Source organism: Coenobita brevimanus, chromosome 66 (assembly GCF_032717465.1).
Source record: "Coenobita brevimanus isolate Jiangsu-jjx chromosome 66, ASM3271746v2, whole genome shotgun sequence".
NCBI lineage: Eukaryota > Metazoa > Arthropoda > Malacostraca > Decapoda > Coenobitidae > Coenobita > Coenobita brevimanus.
The window spans coordinates 33103530-33127435 of record NC_137019.1 but is presented as its reverse complement, the minus strand read 5'-3'; the positions used below and the strand labels follow the sequence as shown (position 1 = coordinate 33127435).

General features: G+C 40.5%; 1 protein-coding gene across 1 annotated transcript in view; it reads left to right on the top strand.

Annotated features, from left to right (window-relative positions):
* LOC145405334 (uncharacterized) overlaps nucleotides 1–23906 on the top strand; it is a 361863-nt gene that overhangs the window by 259080 nt on the left and 78877 nt on the right. The window contains exon 4 of the mRNA XM_080276746.1: nucleotides 20710–20787. Coding sequence (XP_080132872.1) covers nucleotides 20710–20787 — 78 coding nt within the window. The remainder of the gene's footprint in view (nucleotides 1–20709; nucleotides 20788–23906) is intronic.

Here is a 23906-nt window from a genome sequence, read left to right as displayed (position 1 = left end):
TGGCTGACTTAATAGGATAGATTTAAGTTTACTGAAAGAGGATTCACAGTTATCGGTCCAGACAAATTTAACTCCCTTTTTCAGTAGGTCTGTAAGTGGTGATACAAGAATTGAAAAGTTAAGAACAAATCTCCTGTAATAACCTACCATTCCCAAAAATCTTTGTAACTCTTTCCTACTTTTAGGTCTGGGAAGATCACTTATAACCTGAACCTTAGCTCCTGGTGGTGCAACATGTCCATCACCAATTACGTACCCAAGGTACTGAACTTTAGCTTGACCAAACTCACACTTTGATAAATTAGCTACAAGATTAGCCTGAACCAAACGCTCAAGAAATTTACTGACATGGCATAGGTGATCTTTTCAGTTGTCACTGAAGATTAATACATCATCAGTATAAACAACACACCCTCCCAAACCCTCTGTTACAACATTCATGAGCTTCTGAAATGTGGCTGGTGCATTCTTCATACCATATGGCATTACAGAACATGCAAAAGTCTTTCCTAGTGTTACAAAACATGAGATCTCGTTAGCACCTTCAGTCATAGGTACTTGCCAGTATCCTTTTAACAAATCAAACTTACTTATGTACCTAGCCTTTCCGATCTTGTCTATGCAATCTTCCACGCGAGGGAGAGGGTAAGTGTCTGCTTTGGTTATCTGATTAACACATCTGTTGTCGATGCAAAGCCGCTGTGACCCACCTGGCTTAGGGACTAGAGTGACAGGAGAACTCCACTCGCTCTGACAGGGCTCAATCATCTTGTGGTCCAACAGGTAGCCAAGCTCCTTCTGGATAAGAGGAACTTTCATTGGGTTCACACGGTAAGGAGGCAGTTTAATTGGCTTTGCGTCTCCAACATCGACATCATGCATCAACACAGTGGTTCTTCCTGGAGTGGCACGGAACATTTGCGGGTACTCCTGCAGTAATGCCGAAAACTCCTGCCTTTCCTCGGGAGCTAGATGAGAAAGCTTAGTATGGAGATTATTCATGATATCAGGATTCTTCCCCAAACTATCACTCAGGCTCATGCTGCATGGGAGAACTTCACTTGCAGACTCAGGTGGAACAGCTACAGTGCAAACTGGGTTATTTTCGTCCCGCCTGTGATATAACTTTATCATGTTGATGTGACAAAGTTGCTTGTTCTTTCTACGATCTGGTGTGGCGATGACATAGTTGACGTCACTGAGTTTCTTCTCCACGAAATAAGGACCACTAAACTTGGCTTGAAGAGGTTGCCCATGCACCGGTAGCAGAATCAAAACCTGATCTCCTGGCTGAAAGTGGCGTAACCTGGACCTCTTATCATACCAAGTCTTCATCTTCTCCTGAGCAGCTCCTAAATTCTCTCTCGCCAGCTGTAAAGCAGTGGACAGCCGTTCTTTGAACTTCATCACATACTCCAGCAGGTTGACGTCATCTTCCTCCGACAGCCAGCATTCCTTGAGTAGCTTAAGGGGTCCTCTTACTTCATGGCCAAACAGTAGTTCAAAGGGTGAGAAGCCCAGTGATTCATTTGGAGATTCTCTTGCGGCAAATACAACGAATGGAAGACGTTTATTCCAGTCTTTCTGATGTTCCAAACAGTATTTCTTGAGCATCGATTTGAGTGTTTGATGATATCTCTCCAACGCTCCTTGGGTCTGGGGATGGTAAGCTGAAGACGTGATCTGGGTGATGCCCAACTCTTATAGAGACTGCTTGAAAACATTTGACATGAAATTACTTCCCCGGTCTGACTGTACCTTCTTGGGCAGACCAAACTTTGTGAAGAACCCTAGCATTTCCTTAACCACGTTCTTTGCTGAGATATTTCTAAGTGGAATGGCTTCAGGATAACGAGTAGCCATATCAATCAGGGTCAACACATAAGAAAATCCTGAAGAAGTCTTAGGAAGAGGGCCCACAATATCCACCAACACACGGGTGAATGGCGCCTCAAAAGGAGGAATGGGAACTAGAGGTGCAACCTTTTCGGTCTGATTACACTTCCCCACAACTTGACAGGTGTGACAAGACTTACAATACCAGGAAACATCCCTGAAGATACCTGGCCAGTAGAAGTGTTTCAAAATGCGTGCCACAGTCTTCCTCACTCCAAGGTGTCCTGCCAAACTGGAGTCATGAGCCACTCTAATGATATCCTGCCTACAAACACGAGGGATGACATCTTGATGTACAACCTCCCATTCACAGTCGGCTGATGCTGTTGGGGGTCTCCACTTCCTCATAAGTACTCCTGACTTTATATAATAACAAGTAGAAGCACCAGCTGACTCTTCCTCACTGCAAGCAGAGTTAACTAGACCTTTCAACTCAGGGTCAGCAACCTGCAACTCAACCAACTCTTGACGAGACAAATTATCAACACTACGGGGTACTGCCTCATCTGGTGAGTGGTCCAAATTAGCAAGAAAAGTGTCAGCTAGGATAACATCATCATCATCATTATCCTCTAAGTCACCAGTAACTTTAGACTTAGCCCTAGTGACAGCACATGCAGAGAACACATCAGGGACATCACAATCCTGGGTCGCAGCCACTGGCTCACTAGACAACTGAGGAGCTGGACACACTTGACTTCCACCAATATCATTTCCAAGTAAGAAAGTTACACCTGACATTGGGAGTGTCTCAACCAACCCAACCATAACGGAACCATTAACAAAACCAGACTCTAAATTCACTCTGCACAGAGGGACAGAGAAGTAATTATTCCCTACACCTAGTAAGATTACAGTTTCATCAGAGGAATTAACATTAGAGCCTAGAACACTGGTCAGCATAAGGGATTGGCAAGCACCTGTATCACGATATATTTTTACTGATTTCCTGTCGTTACTGTCCAGAGGACTGACAAAACCATCAGACAGGAAATTAGCACATGAACTCTTGAGAGTGTCACCCACGTTACTGCTCAAAAGAGGAGCTTCATCATGAGAATTTAATTTACCCCTCAAAGCAGGTTCAGTTAACTCAGTTAAAGAATTCTGGGAACTCTCAAGGGTGGACACTAGACCAATTGACTGAATATTTAAAGACTACCTTTTGTTCACATCACGCTGTCTCCTGAAACATTTCTCCGTAGTATGACCAAGCTTACTACAATAAGTACATTTACTTTTCTGAAATCTAGAGGTTGAGCTGGTATTTACTTCCTGAGAAACATCATCTTTATTCTCTTTCCTGTTACCTGTACTCTGAGTAGAGGCAACGTACTTACTCTCAGCTTTCCTTTTTTCTTTAGAATATCTTTTGTGAGTGAGAAGATATTCATCAGCTAAAACTGCAGCATCAGACAAATTATCTATTCTTCTCTCATCAAGATATAGGCTTACATCTTTATTAATACACCTTTTGAAGTCCTCCAGCAAAATCATCTGCTTAAATTTGTCAAAATCAGAATCCACATTCTTAGAATTTAACCACTGCTCTAACAGATCTTCTTTGATTTTTGCATACTCAACATGGGATTGCTTATCTTGCTTGTAAGTTGTCCTAAATTTTACTCTATAGGCTTCAGAAACAAGCTCATAGGCCTTAAGAATCAAGCTCTTAACTACATCATAATTATCAGATTGATCCTGAGGCAAAGATGCATAAGTTACTTGAGCTTTACCGGTGAGAACAGTTTGAAGGAGTACTGGCCAATACTTTTTGGGCCAATTAAAACCTGTAGCTACCCTCTCGAACAACTGAAAATACTTTGTTAAATCAGATTCATTAAAAGGAGGGACAAGTTTTACATTTTTAGCCACATCAAAATCATCAGAGCTAGTGAAATGACATCAAAGCGATCTTTTTCTGTGCCAGAGAATTTCGGGGCAGTTTTCTCCTCATGATAAACATAAACGTGAGGTGGGGATGTTTTTTTTTTTTTTTTTTATGCGAGGAAGAAGGAACCAAAGGCCGTGAGCCCGCAATAAGAGTTCCCTCCAAGAGAAAAACAAAATACAAGAGAGAGCCAAATTCAAGATCCATTCATTTCGAGATGCCTGGACACACTGCGTTTCAAAGATTGGAGATCATAGGCAGCAGGAAATACAGACAGAGGGAGACAGTTCTAGAGTTAACCTGTTGCATAAATGAAGACTGGGAGTAACGGTTAACTCTTACATTAGAGAGTTGGACAGAAAAGGGATGAGAGTTTGCTGCTAGACGGGTGCTACACGCCCATCGTAGAGGTGAAGGAATGCATGCAGACAGTTCAGAGGAGCAGTGACCTTTAAAGTAGCGATAGAAAAGAGATAAAGATGCAACAGTGCAGTGAAGAGACAGAGGTTGAAGGGAGTCAGTAAGAGGAGGAGAGTTAATGAGTCGAGAAGCATTTCACTCCACCCTATTGAGAAGAGCTGTATGTGGGGTGCCTCCCCACACATGAGAGTTGTACTCCACACAGGGGCGGATAAAACCCCTGTATAGAGTCAACAATTGTCCAGGGGTAACGAAAGAACGGAGTTGGCTTAGCACACCCAATCTCTTGGAAGCAGATTTTACAAGAGATGTAAAATGATCTTTCCAAGATAAGTCCCGAGTAAATGAAACCCCTAGCATGTTCAAGGATGATGCAGGATTAAGCTGAATATTATTAAACATTAGTGGGTGTACCTGTGGAAGATTTTGACGGGTTGATAGGTGTAAGAACTGAGTCTTAGATGCATTAAAAACAACAAGATTATTTTTATCCCAGTCAGAGATACGAGCCAAGTCAGACATTAGGTGTGCCATATCCTCCTCATCCCTTGTTTGTTGAAGTAACTGCTGAGATGGGCGTTATGGGAACCGAATGGAAAGGTGAAGGGTGAAGTCATCAGCGTATGAGTGGATAGGGTTAGATGTACAGCTTAGAAGGTCATTGATGAATAAAAGGAAGAGAGTTGGTGATAGGACAGAGCCCTGAGTAACACCACTATTGATAGGTCTAGGAGAAGAACGATGGCCGTCTACAATAGCAGCTATAGAATGACCAGAAAAGAGGCTAGCAATGAAGGCACAGATAGAAGGATAGAAACCGTAAGAGGGCAGTTTGGAAATTAAAGATTTATGCCAGACTCGATCGAAAGCCTTTGAGATGTCAAGTGCAATGGCAAAGCTTTTGCCAAAGTCCCGAAAGGAGGATGACCAGGAGTCTGAAAGGTAGGTGAGAAGTTCGCCAGTGGAGCGTCCCTGATGAAACCCGTACTGATGATCAGAAAGAAGGTTGTGATAGGAAAGATGCCTTAAAATTTTTCTATCGAGAATTGATTCAAAAACTTTTGAGATACAGGACGTTAAAGCAATTGGACGATAGTTGGAGGGTTGGGAGTAGTCACCCTTCTTTGGGACTGGCTGATTGAGAGCAAACTTCCAGCAAGAAGAAAAGGTACAAGCTGACAAAGGTGAAAGAGTTTGCCTAGGCAGGGTGTACGCACAGAAGCACAGGTCTTGAGTACAACAGGAGGGACTCCATCAGGCCCATATGCCTTGTTAGTATTGAGGCCAGTGATGGCAGAAAATACATCAGCTGAAGAAATTTTAATGTCGGCCATGAGGAAGTCAGAGGCGGGGAGTGATAGAGGAACAGCACCGGAATCGTCTAAGGTGGAATTGGAGGAGAAAGTCTGTGTGAAGAGATCTGCTTTATCAGTAGAAGAAATAGCTACAGAACCATCAGAGTAGAAAAGAGGAGGGAAGGATGATGAGGTAAACTTGTTAGAAAGGTTTTTGGAAAGGTGACAGAAGGATCGGGAAGAATTCTAGTTGGAGAGTTGAGAGCATTTAGTACGGATGAAATTATTTTTAGCAGAGCGAAGAACAGACTTAGCACGATTCTGGGCAGAAACGTAAAGATGATGTGATTCAGGGGTGGGTTGGGTCCGGTACCTTTTGTAGGCCCTCTCCTTGTTGTGGACGGCATTAGAACAAGCGTGATTAAACCAAGGCTTTCTTGCATTAGTCAAAGGATATGAGAAAGGAATGTATGCTTCCATGCCCGAAAGAATAACCTCTGTAATGTGCAAGGCACACTCAGATGGCTCCTGGCCATGAAAGCAATAATCATTCCACGGAAAATCAAAGAAGTACTGCCTGAGGGCCTCCCAATCTGCGGCTCCAAAATGCCACAGGCGACTTTTTCCTGGAGGGTCGACAGGCCGTTCCGGAGTGATGGGACAGGTTAAGGTGATCGGAGGAGCCCAACGGAGAGAAAAGATTAACAGTGTAAGCAGAAGGATTAGTTGTAAGGAAGAGGTCAAGTATGTTGGAGCTCTCTCCAAGGCAGTCTGGGATACATGCAGGGTGCTGTACAAGCCGCTCTAGGTCATTAAGGATATAAAAGATCAAGGCTTGTTCACCAGGTGGATCAGTGAAAGGAGATCTGTGGTAATGGTTGCATTATGCATTTTCACTGGTTGCTCTGTTAATTTAACTTGGACTTGTTTATCGTTGCGTGAGGGAATAGTGGAATAGGTTTTCCCTGAACGATGAACTCTGTGAAGTATATTTTCATAGGTATGCAAGTCAGAGATAAAGTTCTCACTCGCCACAACAGAGAGGGTTTGCCAATCATCATCATTATCATCTAGAATTGAGGTATATGTTTCTTTGTCTTTAGTTTCCGGTGAATTTTGTAGGGTGGGTATGTTGCCCTTGTGCTCTCCTAATTGTATATCTGCAGTGGGCGCTAACTGTGTATTATATGGTACTAACACGGGTGGAGGTGAAAATATTCCTGTCATATCACTCAGTTAAAAAGAATTCATGTTGCTAAGGTATGGTGTTAAGAAATACATCTTTTGTTTATGTCCTAACTAAACAGATGAGTAAATGAGTTGTAATGAATGACAGATAGTGAATGTATAAGTGTCTATGTAAAAATAAGTACCTAATTTAAAGCACTGAGAAGAAATGAATAAGTATAATTACATCCATTTCATACGGATGATATTATTCAGAGAGGCGTGTCGAAGGCAGATGTCGATCTCTGAAGATAAATGCAGAGTTGAATGAAAATCTCCTCTCAATAATTATAGGGCTGAGTTGATGGACGATATTACTCCAGAAATTCCATGGCCTAATATCAGTGTTGATTGTAGTGGTTAACAGCTGTAGTCACAGGCGAACCTCACCATAGAACGTCGAATTCCCACTCAATACTGTGGAAATAAATGAGTATGAGTAGGAGGTATGTGAATAAGAATGAGTAACGAGCAGTGGGTGAGAAGTGCCTGGTGTCACTTACACGTTGATTGGCGTGGCGTCATCTCAGCAAACACGCTTAGTGACATCGTCTCAGCAGATACACATGGTGACGTCGGCTTCCCACACTGGTAGCGGTGGTGAGTAAATGAGTAGCAATGAGTCACCTGAGTGAGGAAAGGTGAATAAGATGCGTTATAAATGTTCTGGTGTTTGCCGCATCGTCTTGACCTGCGTCAGCAGTGGAGGTAAGGGGGCGGTAGGAGAGAGCGTTAGGGATCTAGTGCTTATTGCTTTGTTCTTGCTTTTCGTTTACTTGTTTTGTTTTTTATTCTTCTTGCTGCTGCTTGAAGATGCATGAAGAAGATTTTAGAGTTGTCTTGTAGACTTGTTATTTGTTGTTAATCATAGAGCTTATTGATCCTCACTCGTAACTCGTCGTTGCTACTATATGCTCGATTGTGTTTAATTGATTGTAGAAATGATGGCTCGTAGCCGTAGACCCGATCGTTACTGCCACCACTTATATATATGTGACTCTTTGGTCTTGTAATGTGTAAGTCTTGTGTTTTGGTTAAAGTTATTGTTCTAATCGAAGAGCAGGAGGAGTTAAAGATGAATACAGGGAGTTGATCTTGATTTATTATCTTCAAAGAAAGTCTAAGTTGAGCAGTGTATGTATTACACAGGGACTTAATTTACTAAGTCTCGTCAGACCCCTCTTGTTATTTGCTCTCTCCACTACCTGTCGGTTCTATGGCTAGCCCCTTTCTGATCTCTGATTCCTACATTCTCGTTTAGCATGGATCGTGTCACGTGGGTTATACTGTTGTTGAAGCTTCTAGAAGCCTGTGTGGGTGTATGTTTGTGTGTGTGTGTGTATGGTCACGAGGCGCTGCTTGTGGGCTATTGTGCTGGTGTGAGACATTCTGGAGAGGTGCTAACGTCACTTCCTCTGGCCCTTGGGTTTGACATTGACCTAACCTCTACAGTAGACTATATTATGTATGTTGCCAGTTATTATGTAGTAAGGCATTTTACAGTCCTGACATAAGGAGATACACAGCAAATTTCACCACTAATATGTAAATAGACGTATTCCGTAGGCCATTACCTGTGCGCTAAGGTGTAGCAGACGGTGTTTCCTTTATGAGAACACGCTGCAGTGGGTTAGTTTTTCACTGTCTTTTCACTTAAAACATAGCCAAATTTATCAATACGTGGAATACACAGTATATTTCACAAATAAAAAAAAAAATGTAAATGCACGTGTTCCTAACCTCGTGTTGCATTTCGCTACCTTTGTGCTAGCTCAGGTGTAGGACACGCACTCTACATTACGAGCACGTGGGTCAGTTATTCACTGTCTTTTCACATAAAAATAGCCAAATTTATCAATACATGGGATATACAGTATACTTCACACACAAAAAAAAAAATTAAATGCATGTGTTCCTAACTTCACGTTGCATTTCGCTACCTTTGTGCAAGCTCAGGTGTATGACATGCACTCTTCATTATGAGCACGTGGGTAAGTTTTTCACTGTCTTTCCACATAAAACACAGCCAAATTTATTAATACATGGGATACACAGTATATTTCACCCCCCAGATATGTAAATGCACGTGTTCCTGACCTAGTGTTGCATTTCGCTACCTTTGTGCTAGCTCAGGTGTACAACACGCACTCTTCATTCTGAGCACGTTGGTCAGTTTTTCACTGTCTTTTCACATAAAATATAGCCAAATTTATCAATACATGGGATACACAGAATATTTCACCAAAAAAAAAGTAAATGCACATGTTCCTAAACTCGCGTTGCATTTCGCTACCTTTGTGCTAGTTCAGGTGTACAACACGCACTCTTCATTATGAGCATGTGGGTCAGTTTTTCACTGTCTTTTCACAAAAAAACATAGCCAAATTTATCAACACATGGGACACACAGTATATTTCTATCTATCTATCTGTCTATTGCCAGACACTATAGTTCCGTAAGGGGTGGCCATTGACTTCGAGTTATTTGTTTTATGGGGAGGGGCACTAACCCTCCACCAACCCACTTGTTGACACGTAGGGAGCACGTATGGTTTGGTTATATGGTTACTACCCAGCGTTGTAAATGGTTTCTTGGCTTACAGGAAACCATTTGGCTTGTCACTCAAAGTAAAGCCACCTGTAAGGGAAAGAAAAGCAACAAGAAGTGACAGGAAAGATGGGAGAAATAGGAAGAGAGGAGGGCAGGCACAGAAAAAGAATGATAAAGGTTAAGAAAGAAGTAGGCAGCATTATATCAAGTGAGTGGATGATGGTCGCCACCAACTACAGTATATTTCACCCCCCCAAAATGTGAATGCACGTTTTCCTAACCTCACGTTGCATTTCGCTGCCTTTGTGCTAGCCAGGTGTACGACATGCAGTCTTCATTACGAGCACGTGGTTCAGCCTTTCACGTTATTGTCACATAATACATAGCCTAATTTATCAATATATGAGGTACACAGTATATTTCACTAATAAAATGTAAATGCATATGTTACTAACCTCACATTGCATGTTGCTACCTTTGTCCTAACTCAGATGTACAGTACAAGATGCACTCTTTCCTACGAGCAATTAGGTCAGTCATTTACTGTCTTTCACATAAAACGTAACCAAATCTATCAATATATAAGATACACAGTATATTACACGACAACAAGTACAAGTACGTGGCCCTTACCTGTGCGCTAAGGTGTAGCAGATGATATTTCCCTTACCTGAAGATGCTGCAGTGTTTATGATTTTATTTCACAATACACATAATCAAATCCATCATTTTATGAGACATATAGTATATTTCACCACAACAGTACATGAACATTCTCTGTATGTCACATCTGCGATACCTAAGGTATCAGAGACGATATTATCTGACGAGCACATGGTGCAGTGTTTACGTTCATCCACATAAGCATATGATAAACATATCAGTATAACACTCATGCTTTATTTCACACAGAAAGCATACGGAATAAATATAACAATATGATAAAATCAAATATCCCTATAAACCTCCTCTATTTTATCCCCTCCTGACAACAACGTGTTGTGGTTGTGAGGCATAAGTGACTCCTGCCCTAGCCAATATTTCATCACATACACTCGTTGCACTATACTCCTATCTATTGCACAATAACACTATCCACCATATATCAGCATAAAACAAGGACTTCATCAATACCTTGGCAAATATTCTGTTCAAAACGACGCCATGTCATCAGGCGGTTTCCCCCCTCCCCCCTGCTAAACGTTTCACCATGTCCTTCCTAACTAGCTATTGCACACTATATTCACCTGGTTCACTGTCACTATTGTTCAAAGGTTGAATACTCACATTGGGTGCAGGGTAGAGGGAGTGTAGTTGTTGGGACACGCCGAAAAACAGGGTAGGCCTAGCACAATCTTCGTTGGGCCAATGGCTGATAATGGCAAGGAATGATTAACAAAAACTTAATTCTCTATTGTAAACATCAAATCTAACCACAATAGTGCCCAAAAAGTAAACACAAGCACCATAGGTATAGTGGAATATGACTCACGCCCGGGACTGGGGTAAATAGAGTACGATTTAAATGCCCAGCCTCGCACTACCTTCTCCCTTGACAGCTGCCGTGGAACTAATCAGCCTGTCTGGGCTACCATGTGTCCTGGGCCCCAAGGTTGCCAAGTCATTACTTTTGATGAGAAGTGCAGGAACTATGATGCCTCCAATAATGATGCCAATTGGCAGAAAACTCCATCTCTGACGAAGGTTTTTCTGCTTAAATGATGACAAACGCGTCATCGAGTATAGTCGCAGACATGTCCACATGACAACAAATGCGTCATCATGGGTGGAAGGGTTAAATTGGATGACAAATTTATGGACTCAAACCATGCTATATATCATAAAGGTAACAAATCTTGAGATTAAAGTCTTGTCATCTGAGAAGACTCGTCATCTGAGAGTAAATAGGTTCACACACATGATCTCAAGGGAGCCCCCAGGTACTTCAAGTGGGATGAAAATCAGGAAAGTAATGCATCTCCTCCTTCTCTTCCCTCTAACCTTGCTGCCCTTTCATCGCCATCTACTCCACTTGTTAATGAGTACAGACAAAGCTTTGCTCAGCAACTAACCCCACTGGTTCTTGTGTCTGTTTCTCCACCTTTCAGAACATCTTAGCTGATTTGAACTTTAATCCGGATTCTTTTTATGAGTACGATGTTGTGAAGAGTGTAGGCAGACTTATTGGCACTTGGTGTCTCTGAAGAGAGGTAGGCAGACTTACTGGCACTTGGTGTCCTTGGTTCATCTCTGGGTGATGGAGACAGAGATGGGGTCATCTGCCCCCCAGTGGCATCGGTAAAGCCCCAGGGACCGGGAGGGGGGGGGGTGAGTTATGTTCATGGAGAACGTCATCTCTGTTACTAGATAGTATTGCAACACATATGAATGAAACAGGTATGGAAGTATACAAAGCTTTGTATGTCTCAGTGAAATGATAAGATTAATATTATTACAGAAATATTTTGTCACCTTTCATTTTATTTCATTGTCTCTGTCTCTGTGATAGGAAGCGTTGTGAGGAACACACTGAGGTGGTTTGGCCATGTGGAGAGGATGGAGGGTGAAAGACTGACGAAGAGAGTGTATGTGAGTGAGGTGGAGGGGGAAAGAGGGAGGGGGAGGCCGAGGATGAGATGGAGAGATGGGGTGGAGAGGTATATGAGAGAGGGGGGTGTGAGTTGGGAGCAGGGGAGTGAAATGGCGGGGGACAGGGCGACTTGGAGGCGATTTGTTTGTGGCCACCCCAAACGGGATTGAGGCGTCTGGCAATAGATAGATAGATAGTCTCTGTCCCACCAATAATTTCTGTTGCAAGTAGAGGATTTGACAGTAGTCATGTTACCATAGACCTTGTCCCAGTGTTAGATCTTCGTTTAGTTCTGCAGTGGGCTCACACTAACTTTAATTTCATTTTTCATTTCTCAAATGTAGAATAGTGCTATTTTATAATATAATCAAATAGGCTATCTTATGATATATAATACATTTCATTTGTGTACTCTGAATTCATTTTTCTCTCTCACAGCCATATGTCCCGTCTGATCTCGTACATTTTTGTTCATCAGTTCTTAAAACCCTTCGTCTTTGTCCTCTGTTTCTCTTTAGTATCTTCCATACCACAGCTGTTCCCTGTGAGAATAGTACAGTCCAGATATCTCATTTCCTTCATCACTTTTTTTTTTTTTAAATCCCTCGTTTTATATGTATATCCTCCTTTTTCATTCACCTTAGCAGGATTTTTTTTTTCATGATGGTTTTTGTGCATTGTTATGTTAAATGTATGGAAAAAAAAAAAAACTCCATGAAATGCAGTTACAGCGTGGAGCAAGAAAAAGAGTGAAGCTTTTTAGTTCTGAAAGTGATGTGAAGAAACTACAACCTGACGCTGAAGCTGGAGAAATTTGAGGGGGAACATGATGAACCGGGCGACTCATGGGCCACTCGAACTCTGCTATACAGTGTTGATTTATGTGAAGATGTGTGGATTCCCAACTAATTATGCGAACATTACTTAGTTATTGTGAAATCTTATTCTCTCATGATACCATTGTAAATCCTGTATAACCAGCTATTATATTAATATATTTTTATTATTCATTATTATTACACACGTCAGTATTTTATCATTCTCGGATATAACTGTATTAAATTTAGTTAAATATCGCCTTACTAACTGGTACACTCTTATTATTGGTAAAGTACAGTATATTGCTATATAAATTTCTTATCATTCACTTATACTGTCAGCGTGTTGAATTATCTTCTATTAATCTTTTCATCTACAACATGTCAGGAAACGTCTTATTTACCCGGGGAGGAATGTGAGTGAGCGAATGTTTGTTGATTACTCGTCACGGGTCAGATGCTGGCAGAATGAGATAAATTGGCGGTGGACCTACTGAGAAGATTGTTTTGTGTGTTCACAGCTGACGATTCCTTAACTCATCATAACTTCATGGCATTTGGTAAGAACGGAAACTCACTTACCTCTCCTCAAGTGATTTTAGGGGAGACAGAGAAATGATAGAACCCAAGAGTGTAACACAACTCACTCCCAGTAAAGTATCCAGTAATGGTATGAAGTCTTTAAGAATAACCTGAATTCCTGATGGTATATCAATAAGCCTACATCTCACAATAAGATGGATATTCAGGGTGGGTGTGTATTCAGGGAGAGGTGGGTGGGTATGATAGGAAAGTTGGGTGAGTGGATGTAATGGATGGCATTGTTGGGTGGGCATGGTGGGTAGCATTCGTGGGTGGGGAGAGTGAGTGGCTGAGGTTGGTGGACAAGAGCGGTTGTTGGAATGTGTGGACAGACTGGGTCGCTAGGGTGAGTGTGCACAGTGGGTCATAAGGGTAGCTGAGATGATTGCGTGACCGGGGTGCTCTGGGTGGTGGTTAGGTTGGTGGTTTGGGTGGTTGAATGTATTCAAGGTGGGTAGGTGAATTGGTGGATGTGCTGCGTGGCACTATTTGGCTAACTTGGAGGGTGGGCAGAGTGGATGGCCGGGATCGGTGAGCTGGGTGGGTTGCTCAGATGGCTTAGCAGGGTGTGTGGCTGGGGTGGGGTGGGTCATTTGTGTTGGATGGGCTGAATACTTAGGTGGATGGGTGGGTATGTGGCTCCCCAGATGTCAAGGCAGAAGGGGGACTTATGTGGCTAGTAATCATGCAACTTGTCGCAGTTACTTGGATTTTAGTATATCATTTAGAAGGTGTCGGATAAATATTTGGAAACCAGACTTTATGCAGCAGGGTCAGTCTATTGAAATCTAAAACTTCAGTATAATTATTTATCATGGAACTGAAGGCGGCCCAATGCACATAATAATACACCAAATTATAGCATAAATGAAAGTAACATTGCATGTGGGAAGACGCGAAGGTGAGCTAAACTTTAGATATCCGATCTATCAACCAAACAAATCAGTGCTTTGGTTGGGGTAAGCAGGGGAAGTTGGAGGTGGGCATGTGCAATTAACCTGCTCTTTTCTGACAGACTACCGTATCCCTTTAGTAGTGTTCATGACTATGGAAAAAGATGGATATAAACCGCAAGAACGCAGTTTGGAAATTAAATATTCAGATGCTGTTTGGAAGTTAAATATTCGTGACAAACTCGGTTGAAAGCTTCTGATGTCAGATACAGTGGCAAAGAATTCGGAGGATGATCAAATGCAGAAAGGAAGGTGAGAAGACCTGTAGTTCACGGCGAGGCCCGCATTGTCGGCTAGAAAGGTTAAGATAGGAAAGCGCTTTTATTACTAATTTATTTATTTTTGTAAAGGATCGAAGAATCTTTAGAGTACAAAATATATCAACAGAATTGGAAAATAGTTTTATGGCTAGGAGTGTTCTTTTGTTTTTGGGACAAGGTGAATGAGAGAAAAGTTCTAGCGAGAAGGAAAAGTGTACAAGATGATAAACAAAGACGAAAGAGTTTACCTCGGATAGGTGTCTGTACGGAATCACAGTTCTTGAGATAATAGGTGGGGCCCCAGCAGGCCCATAAACCTTCATGGAAATAAGGCCTGTGAAGTTAGAAAGCATGTCTTTTGAAGAAATAATAATATTAGGCATGAGTGAGTCAGAAGGGGATGGAAACGGAAAACTGCACGGGAATCCCCCAAAACCGAATTGCAGGAGAAAGTCTGGGCAAAGAGTTCTGCTTTATCAATAGATGAAACAGCTGCAGAACAATCAGATCAGAAAAGATGAAGGAATGTGGGGGAAATAATGTAATTAGAAAGATTTTTGGCAATGTGCCAGAAGGAGTGAATGAGTTCAGGAGAGTATCTAAGAAACAGAATATAAAGGTGAATGTAGGAAAAGTAAAATTGGGGTCTTCGAGAGATGTCAGTGAAATTGGATGATGAGGAAATGGAATAAGTGAGTGCATTTAAGTACTGAGGTAGTGTAATGTGTATGGATGGAAGTTAGGAGGATGAAGTGCTTGAGAGGGTACAGCAAAGAAGGGACAGGGCGACATGGAGGCGATCTGTTTGTGGCCACCCGTTACGGGATTAAGGCGTCTGGCTATAGATAGAGGGATAGATAGCTAGAAAGAGCGGGAAGAATTCAAGACGGGGTCAGATAATTTAACAAACGAAATTATTCTTCAGACGACGAAGAAAAGACTTCGCATGACTGCGGCAAGAAACGTAGAGCAGACGAAATTCAGAAGTGGGTTGGCACCGGTATCTCTTGTAGCTGAATAAAGTCATTCGACAATAGCAAGAATAAAAGAGAATAAATGCTGTTGTGCTGAATGGTTTTATGGAGATTGTTTTTAAGTTACCACAATAATGTAGGAATAATAAAGGGTCTGCTGGTGCTGTTGATAATACCTATGATAAAAGTTCCCGTTTCCATCTCTAGCTATCCTTACCCTCGGATACTTGACTTTAGCTTGGCATGAAATTACTCTCTCTCTCTCTCTCTCTCTCTCTCTCTCTCTCTTGAGTACTGAAATATAAAAAGAGATTTATGCCTGAGTATGATACTAGTTTCGACGAAGTATTATGGAAATATGCTCAGCTGTAGCACTTTCATTCCGGCACTGAGCTACAGGAAACAAATTGAAAAAAAAAAAAAAATCATACCAAGTTAAGGTGGACGAATTTCTCTGATGATAACCCTTAACTGCCATAGTTCTCTCAAAAGTGGAATCATATAGCAAGATTAGGAAGTATTATAAAAAAAAAAAAAAAAAAAAAAAACAAACTGAAAGCCAGACGGAGCTAATTTCCTTTAAACTACGAAAGGCCCCTTCAGAGCCTATGGTCTTTGTTGTTGTTGTTATTGCCTGCCATTAGTAGGCGGAGCGATAACGTTTCTGCCTGCCTCTGTGTATCTGTCGGTGTGTGTGTGTTCCCATTATATCTCATGAACGGCTTGAGTTATCAACATGAAACTTTCAGGCTATAAAGATATGGCAAAAATATTGGCCGAGTTCGAAAATGGGCAGTCGGGGTCAACGTCAAGGTCACCAAAATGGCTGCCAAAGGTCAACTAGTTTTTATTGCCCGCCTTTGACACCATTATATCTCATGAACGGCTTGAGCTATCAACATGAAACCTTCAGTGTATAAAGATATGGCCAAATCTTGGACTGTGCCTACAGCATATTCGGGAGGACGATTAGCATTCGGCTCCCGAATGCTTTTCTTTCATTAGTGCTGTTATCGTTGTTCTTGTCGGTCATTATTATTATTGTTGTTGTTGTTGTAGTTATTGTTGTTGTTGTTAGCAGCAGCAGCAGCAGCAGCAGCAGGAGCAGTAGTAGTAGTAGTAGCAGTAGTAGTAGTAGGCCTAATAGGATTATCATTATTTTGCAAGAATAATTTATAAACGAAGCCATGATACTTAGGTTAACCTCGTGAACCAGGAGACTTTATTTTTAGTTTATAACTGTTAGCAACAAACGATTCTATTCAATCTATAAGAGAGTTTCTATGAAGTGAATAACTTAATGAATTTGTATCTAACCCTTCCAATTCAAAAGAAAAGTTCTAAACTGCATATCGTTAAGTACAGTACCATCAAGATTAAAGTACACACATCATAGTAGGAAAGGGATTAAATGTGAGTTTAATGACTTTTGTATTCTTCCCATTCATAGATCTCTCTCTCTCTCTCTCACTGTGTGTATATATATATATATATATATATATATATATATATATATATATATATATATATATATATATGATGGCGAATGAAGGACATCTATGAGTTAATGGAGTTTGTATTGCTTTTACTACTTGAATTATCTGCTAACTGTAATAAACTAATTTAATGGTATTAAACCAATGAGATTAACGCGTCCATGGCGTGAAACGCTGATTTGCGCCAGAATGCCAAAGGGAAAACTGTAGATTTTTAATCATTTTATAGTGCTTTCCTTTTGGCCTTCATACGCAGTTCAGCGTTCCACCCAGTAGAGGCGTTCACTTGACTGCGGCAAGTAGCATTTTGATAAATATTAGAATTTTTGAAAAAAAAAAAAATAAGATGATGGCAGCAAGCAACAATTTGGTCAATATTAACCCGCCCCGTCCCGACCACTTTTCGACCACTGGTACCCCCCAATCCCGACCATTTTTCGACCTTTTCTTTTTTTGCTTAAACTTTCGCTTTTGGTCAGAAACAATGGTCGGTGGCAAAGAAATTGGTCCCCGGGGTCCCTAATTAGCTTAACCAGGTATGCCTTGGTCCCACCTGGCCCCGTGTTCTCCCTAGGCGGTCTGAGCCTCAAACGTTTTCTATGGTATTATAAGTCTGGGAAACCAATGAAAGTAAGTAGAAATGAATTTATTACAAACATAAAAACATGTGATAAAAGAGTATATTGGATTTTATACAAAAATAGAGCAGAAATAAGCATTGTACCATCGTGCGAAACGAGCAAAATCGGCCAACTTGGTCACGATGAATTGCTAACATTCTAAAATCATGATACATATAATTTTTTTTACTAACATAATACTTCTACAATAACATTATACCATTTTACATTTTATTGAACTGTTTTTACGTATTCACAGGCCTTTTGATAACATTTAGCGTAATGTTAGCGCCTATTTACATAGTGAGTGAACTCGCTGTGACTGTTGTTTCAACTCGTATTGTGCTTTTTCTACTTACATAATACTTTTCTAATATTATTATACACTTTTCAACTTTATAGAACTGTTTTGAGATTATTTCAGGCCTTACATAAATATATAGCGTAATAATAGCGCATAATAACACACACGGTGAAGTCGCTATGACAACTATTTCAACTTACAACCTATTTTTGTACTTATATAATAATTCTCCACTAACATTGCACATGTAAACACTTGATATAATTGATATCACATCATTTCTGAACTTACGATGGAACTGAGCGTCATATTTGCGCGTACTTACACAGGGAGTGTTATCGCGATATCATTTGTTTCAACCTACACTAGTAATCAACTTATAAAATACCTTACTACTAACATTACAACATCTTCCACTGTATATAATTCCTATCACATACTTACTGACCAGAATGTGGGTGTACTCGTGACATCAATTATGACAACTTACAGTAATGTTCAACTTATACGTTTTATTCATGCTAACATTACACCCGTTTCCACTTTATTTCCTTGCTATCACATATTTACTGAACAGATTTACACAGTGGGTGTAGTTTTGATAACAATTCTTTCCACTTACACTAACCACGTCACCATCGTCACCTTCGTCAGGGTGGGGAGGTGAGGGTGGTGGGGGAGGTTGGGGAGGTGGAGAGCGGCGCCTCTCATCACTCGCACTTCTCTTCCCTCTCCCTTTTCCTTTACCCTTTCCCTTCCCTTTCTTTCCTTTCCCCACATCCTGGGGCTGTGGGGAGGAAGTTTGGGAATATTCAGGGGCGAAAGAAGTGCTGGGGAGTGACTCAACCTCCTCTCCCCTAGGCGTACGAGCACCACGTGCTCGTGCTGCCTCCCTCACACCACTTGCCCCTTCACCCCGCACTACCACCACACCACTCTCACTTTCACCCCGCGCTGCCGCCACAACACTTTCCCTTTCTCCCAGCAATCCCACCACACCTCTTGCCACTTCCCCAGACAAAGTACTTTCACCATACCTTATGTGTCGTCTCACCCCACCTTCTGATCCTCGTGGTGATATTTTCTCTTTTCCCAACCACGCGGCGATATCACGTCCTAGGCCTCCGTCATCCTCATCGTCCTCATCCTCGTCCTTATCAGATTCAGGATGGAGAGATAGCTTTGCACGTGGTTGGGGAGCAGGCTGGCCTTCCCTTGCCTTACGGTATTTCACATACCGCGTTTTTCGGGGCGAAGGGACCTCCTCATCACTGCTACTTATTTCTTCCTCTGGCTGGACATAATCGTGATCCACCACATCATCATCGAGTGGAGAATCACTGTCTCCAGTGAAGGCTTCCAGGACGGATGCGATTTCCTCGTCTGAGAGACCTTTCCGCACCATGTCTGACCTGGGTCACTGCTAGCAGGTGAGTGACTGAGACAAGGGCGAGCGCGGGTCACGCGGGGTCTAGGACGCTGCCCGCCTGGCGGCAGGTAGGGGAGGCTTGGGTACTCGGGCGAAACGAAAATCTAGCGCGAATTTTGAAAATTGTGGAAATTATGAACCTTGCAATTGCAGGACGTTGAAGTACGTCCCCGGGATTAGCTGTGACAAAACGTGAGGACGTGGAAGTACGTCCCCAGGACGCCGCGGGTTAAAGATTTCCACAAAGAAAAAAAGATGGTAGCAAGAATTGAAAATAATGGAAACGTAAAAAAAAAAAAAAAAAATGAAGGTACCGAGCAACATGCAAAGAATTTTCAAAAACTTCCAGGAAAAATGATGGTAACTATTTAGAATTTCATCAATACTTCCATTTACAGCGACTAACATTTTGGTCAATTATGGATTCTCTACAAAAAAATGATGTAGTAACAAAGTGGCCAGTATTAAAAATTTTCACAAAAAATGATTGTAGGAAGCAACAATATGACAATCTTAGAAATCCCAACAAAAAATGAGGGTACCAAATACAGTAACGTTCGAATCTTTAATAAAAATTTCCACAGAAAATGATGGTTGTGTGGAGTATCAAATGAATGATTTTTACCGCCACAAAAACTTGTAGTAGCATGTAGCATCCAAATCATTTTAAGAATTCCCGCAGAAAATGAAGGTACTATGATAGAGTATTTATTTTCAATTTACTTCAAGTGAATCTTGTGACTGTTGTAAGTAAATCGCTGACGAGGCCGCGAGTCGACTATATTTTGTTTTTACTTTGTGTTTGACTCTGACTTGGCTTAAGATTGCTGAGCTGTCTTGAATGTTTTATCATCATCATCATCATCATCATCATTATTATCATTATTATTATTATTGTTACTATTATTATTATTATTATTATTATTTTATTATTATTATTATTGTCATCAAAATTATTATTATGGCTTCATTTCCCTTAACGCATCTACGTGCAATCTTGTAGACTTCTCAGCTATCATTTTTTTTTTTTCCTTTCGTAAAATGTTTAAGATTTTCTTGGAGAGTGTTTCACCAAGCAAGATATCCTCAAAGCTGAAACAAAATATCTGGTTGTAGACAGACTACAAAAAAAAAAAAAAAAAAAATTCATATTGAAGTGGCCGATGATATTTATTTCCTACATTTTCACTACGACAGCGCAACTCTAATGTGAATAAAGTCATCTTCAGGAAGGGCGACTAAAATAAAAGCATCATCATATTGAAGAGGTTGGTGAAGATTATATTCTAACTCTGTCACCAACAAATACTTCTCCTAAATCGAGTAGAATCATCTGGTAATCCTTACCATAGCTCTTCCTCAGCCCCTTTTTTCCTGTTATTAAATGTGGAATGTCACCCACAGGATACGCTAAGGGTGTTGGACGTGTCGGGAAACAGACTGACGGAGATTGGCGCTGTGGGACTTCTCACTCGCCTCCAGGTGGGTTCTCGCTTCCATCCAATCATAAGCTTAGAAACAACTGTACTGTAGTGGCGTTTAGAAGCTTATTTCCTGTACAGTACCTTGGGTGCAGAACACGCTTTGAATGTCTTCATGACTATGACGTCTTTTCAACCCTCGATGGTTTATAATTTTAGGGGAAAATATCTAACAATAAAAGGGGTGAAAAAACAGTCTCCATTAACACCTTCACTACAAGTGATTCCATCCTAGATATAAAAAAGCATCTGGCGATAAAAATAATAAACTAAAACTATGTCATAATTCTGAAGGGATTAATAAAATTTTCTATGTTAGATACTATTAGTACTTACAGAGTCTGCATAAATACGATACAAAAGACTATTAGTGTACAGTTTCATCGCCTCTGCTTCTGGCTTTCATCCAGTAGGTAATATTTTTAAGGTGAGAGAGTCTTGGTAAGTTCCACTGTGCACAGCTAATTTATTTTGGTATGATGTGCTCAGAACGAGTGTGACGGACATGTTTGTATGTGATAAGTACAACATTAGCCGGTCAGTGTGTCTTTCTTTCTGTCTGTTAGCATGGCTATAGATATATACAATTGGAAGGAATTGCTCCACATTATGCATAAAGGCTGAGGATGATCAAGGAAACAGGGCCACAAAAGATCCAGGGCAAGGTAATTCCATTTTTTTAAAATCGGATACTGAACTAACTTTGGCGAAAGGTTGAGTGAAAGGAATGGGTGGAGTAATTCTATCTTAAGAATAACCAGTCAGTGGTAAAAGTAAAAGGGCAAAGTCAAAGGTTCGGCTCATTAACCCAGATGGTTTCAAATCATTTTGGATCAAATTTGGTGGAGGCGTTCAGAGTTAGCCGAGGATTATAACATTCTGTTTTCAGAATAATAGTCAAAATTCAAGCTCACCAAGTAAAGTCAACTATGATCCCATGTGAATCAAAAGGGGTTGGATGTGTTTAGACACAAGTAAGAATAAAGTAATTTGATTTAGACACATGTCAGTTACATGTCAAGGGCATATGGCAGGGTCAGAGGCTCGGCCTTCCACACGATCACTGGTCACATGTTGAGACTAAGCATATTACTAATCAGTTTCGAGGCATGATGGCGAATCGCACTGTAAACAGTAGATCAGAAATGGGGAAGGTACAGTCTGAGACTAAAGTCCTCGCACTTAGAATATTTTTCAGTCATGAGATGGTGTCCCAATCGTTGCTTAGAAAGGGGCGGAGTTAAGAAGTGGGAGGAAGCTGAGTGTGATGAGGGAAGGTGACAGGAGTCAGTGAGTGGAGAGTAGGGGCTAGTGTTCATTGGTTCAAAGTTGCGTGTACAATAGACCAAGCTATGAAGTTGGAGAGTACTGAGGAAAGCTTTGACGCTGAATATTGCAAATATAATTATTGAAAAACAATTAATATCCAGAAAAATGGCATAAAATTTTAATTTCATCATGGTAGAAGCTTTCCCATGACGAGAGAAATCGTGTGGCAGAAGTCAGGACAATGTTATTGATGTTTTTTCTTTTATACATGAGTCCGAGTAGCTAACATTTGTAGTTATATATTTATCTACTAACGTTCCAGTGTATAATTATGTCCTTCTGTTCATCTCCCTCTTCATCCACTTAATAACTTGTACTGTTCAGTAACAATCTATATAATACATCAAATGAACTGATATATATATATATATATATATATATATATATATATAGTCCCTTCAGGGTTGCCAGGTGAACAGAAATTTCTGTATTTCTGCAGATTTTTGGAAGGATCTACAGAAATACAGAATTTTGTGCTTAATCTACAGATATTTTGATATATTACAGAAATTCTCAAGAAATTTTACAAGCAATATGGAAAGGAATTCAATTTACAAATACCATAGAGAAATTTAGTAGTGGGCAAGAGGACAGTCCTGAAAGAAAGCGTATTGTATACAGTAGTTAACCCTTGAAACAAAGTTTTCTATGAAATATTGTATTTTCTTTAATTTCAAATTATGTCGCTTAAGCTATATTAGACTATACTTGCAGTATAACAATTAATATACTTATAAACTGCTTAATCTTTGAACTAATACGAAAATTTCACTATTAAATATATACATTTTTCTACTATCGAATGCGCCGGTGTGTAGCCTACTGACATTTTTGTTTACATTCTGAGGGAGTCAGAAGCAGGTATGTTAGAGTTAGTTTCGGAAGTTTGGACATATTTGGAATATATTAGTGGTGTTAGCGACTGTTCCTACGGTTATCTAATATAACAAGGTGATAGTTATTTGGCCTAGAAAGTTATGAGCAAAACGAAAAGTGAAAAAGGGGCTCACTCTTTTAGCCCTTGTTTTCAGTATAAGTTTTCAGTTAGGTTCGTGTCTAACTTGACCATTAGTAACTGTGTGTTAACCCGCATTTTATGAATTTGAAATATGAAAATTCATACCATATTCTTAATTTAATAAAACTAATAATCTTAGATTATTCGTATGGAATTAATCATATTTTTTTTTTCTTTTAATTAAAGGAACATATAACTTCTAAGACATATTTGCATACCTGTTGTCAATATATGCGTGAAATTGTGATCTACAGAATTTTTTTCAAATCTCAAGAAATTTTATGGATGATTCTACAGATATTTTAGAGCCAGCACCTAGCAACACTGAGTCCCTTAGTGGGAAAAGAGTTTTTATCCTTTTGAATGGTATGAGTATCCCTGTGAATGATATGTCGGTGGGCATTAACCAGAATACCTATTGATTGTAAGATTATTTTACATGGGCAGTGTTTATTTACACTATTAAGCTGTAGTATAATCATGACAAATGATTGCAAGCTAACATCACTATTCTGTACAAAGATACCAGGTAGTACTACCATTTTACGTGTCTTAGCGAATTTTTGCCCGAGTTTCAAGTTTGTTTCATTGAGCGATTCTGCAGTCTGAATAACTCCCTGATGATAGTTATCTTAACTTTTCTATTCAAGCTGACAGCAACTGATTTCTTCTGCGTAGGAGTGGCTTTTCGCCGGCTAAAGACTACAGTACTGGCACATAAGCCCGTCTTCCGCTACACCACCTAGGGGTCTTTTCCCCACACACTTTTTTTC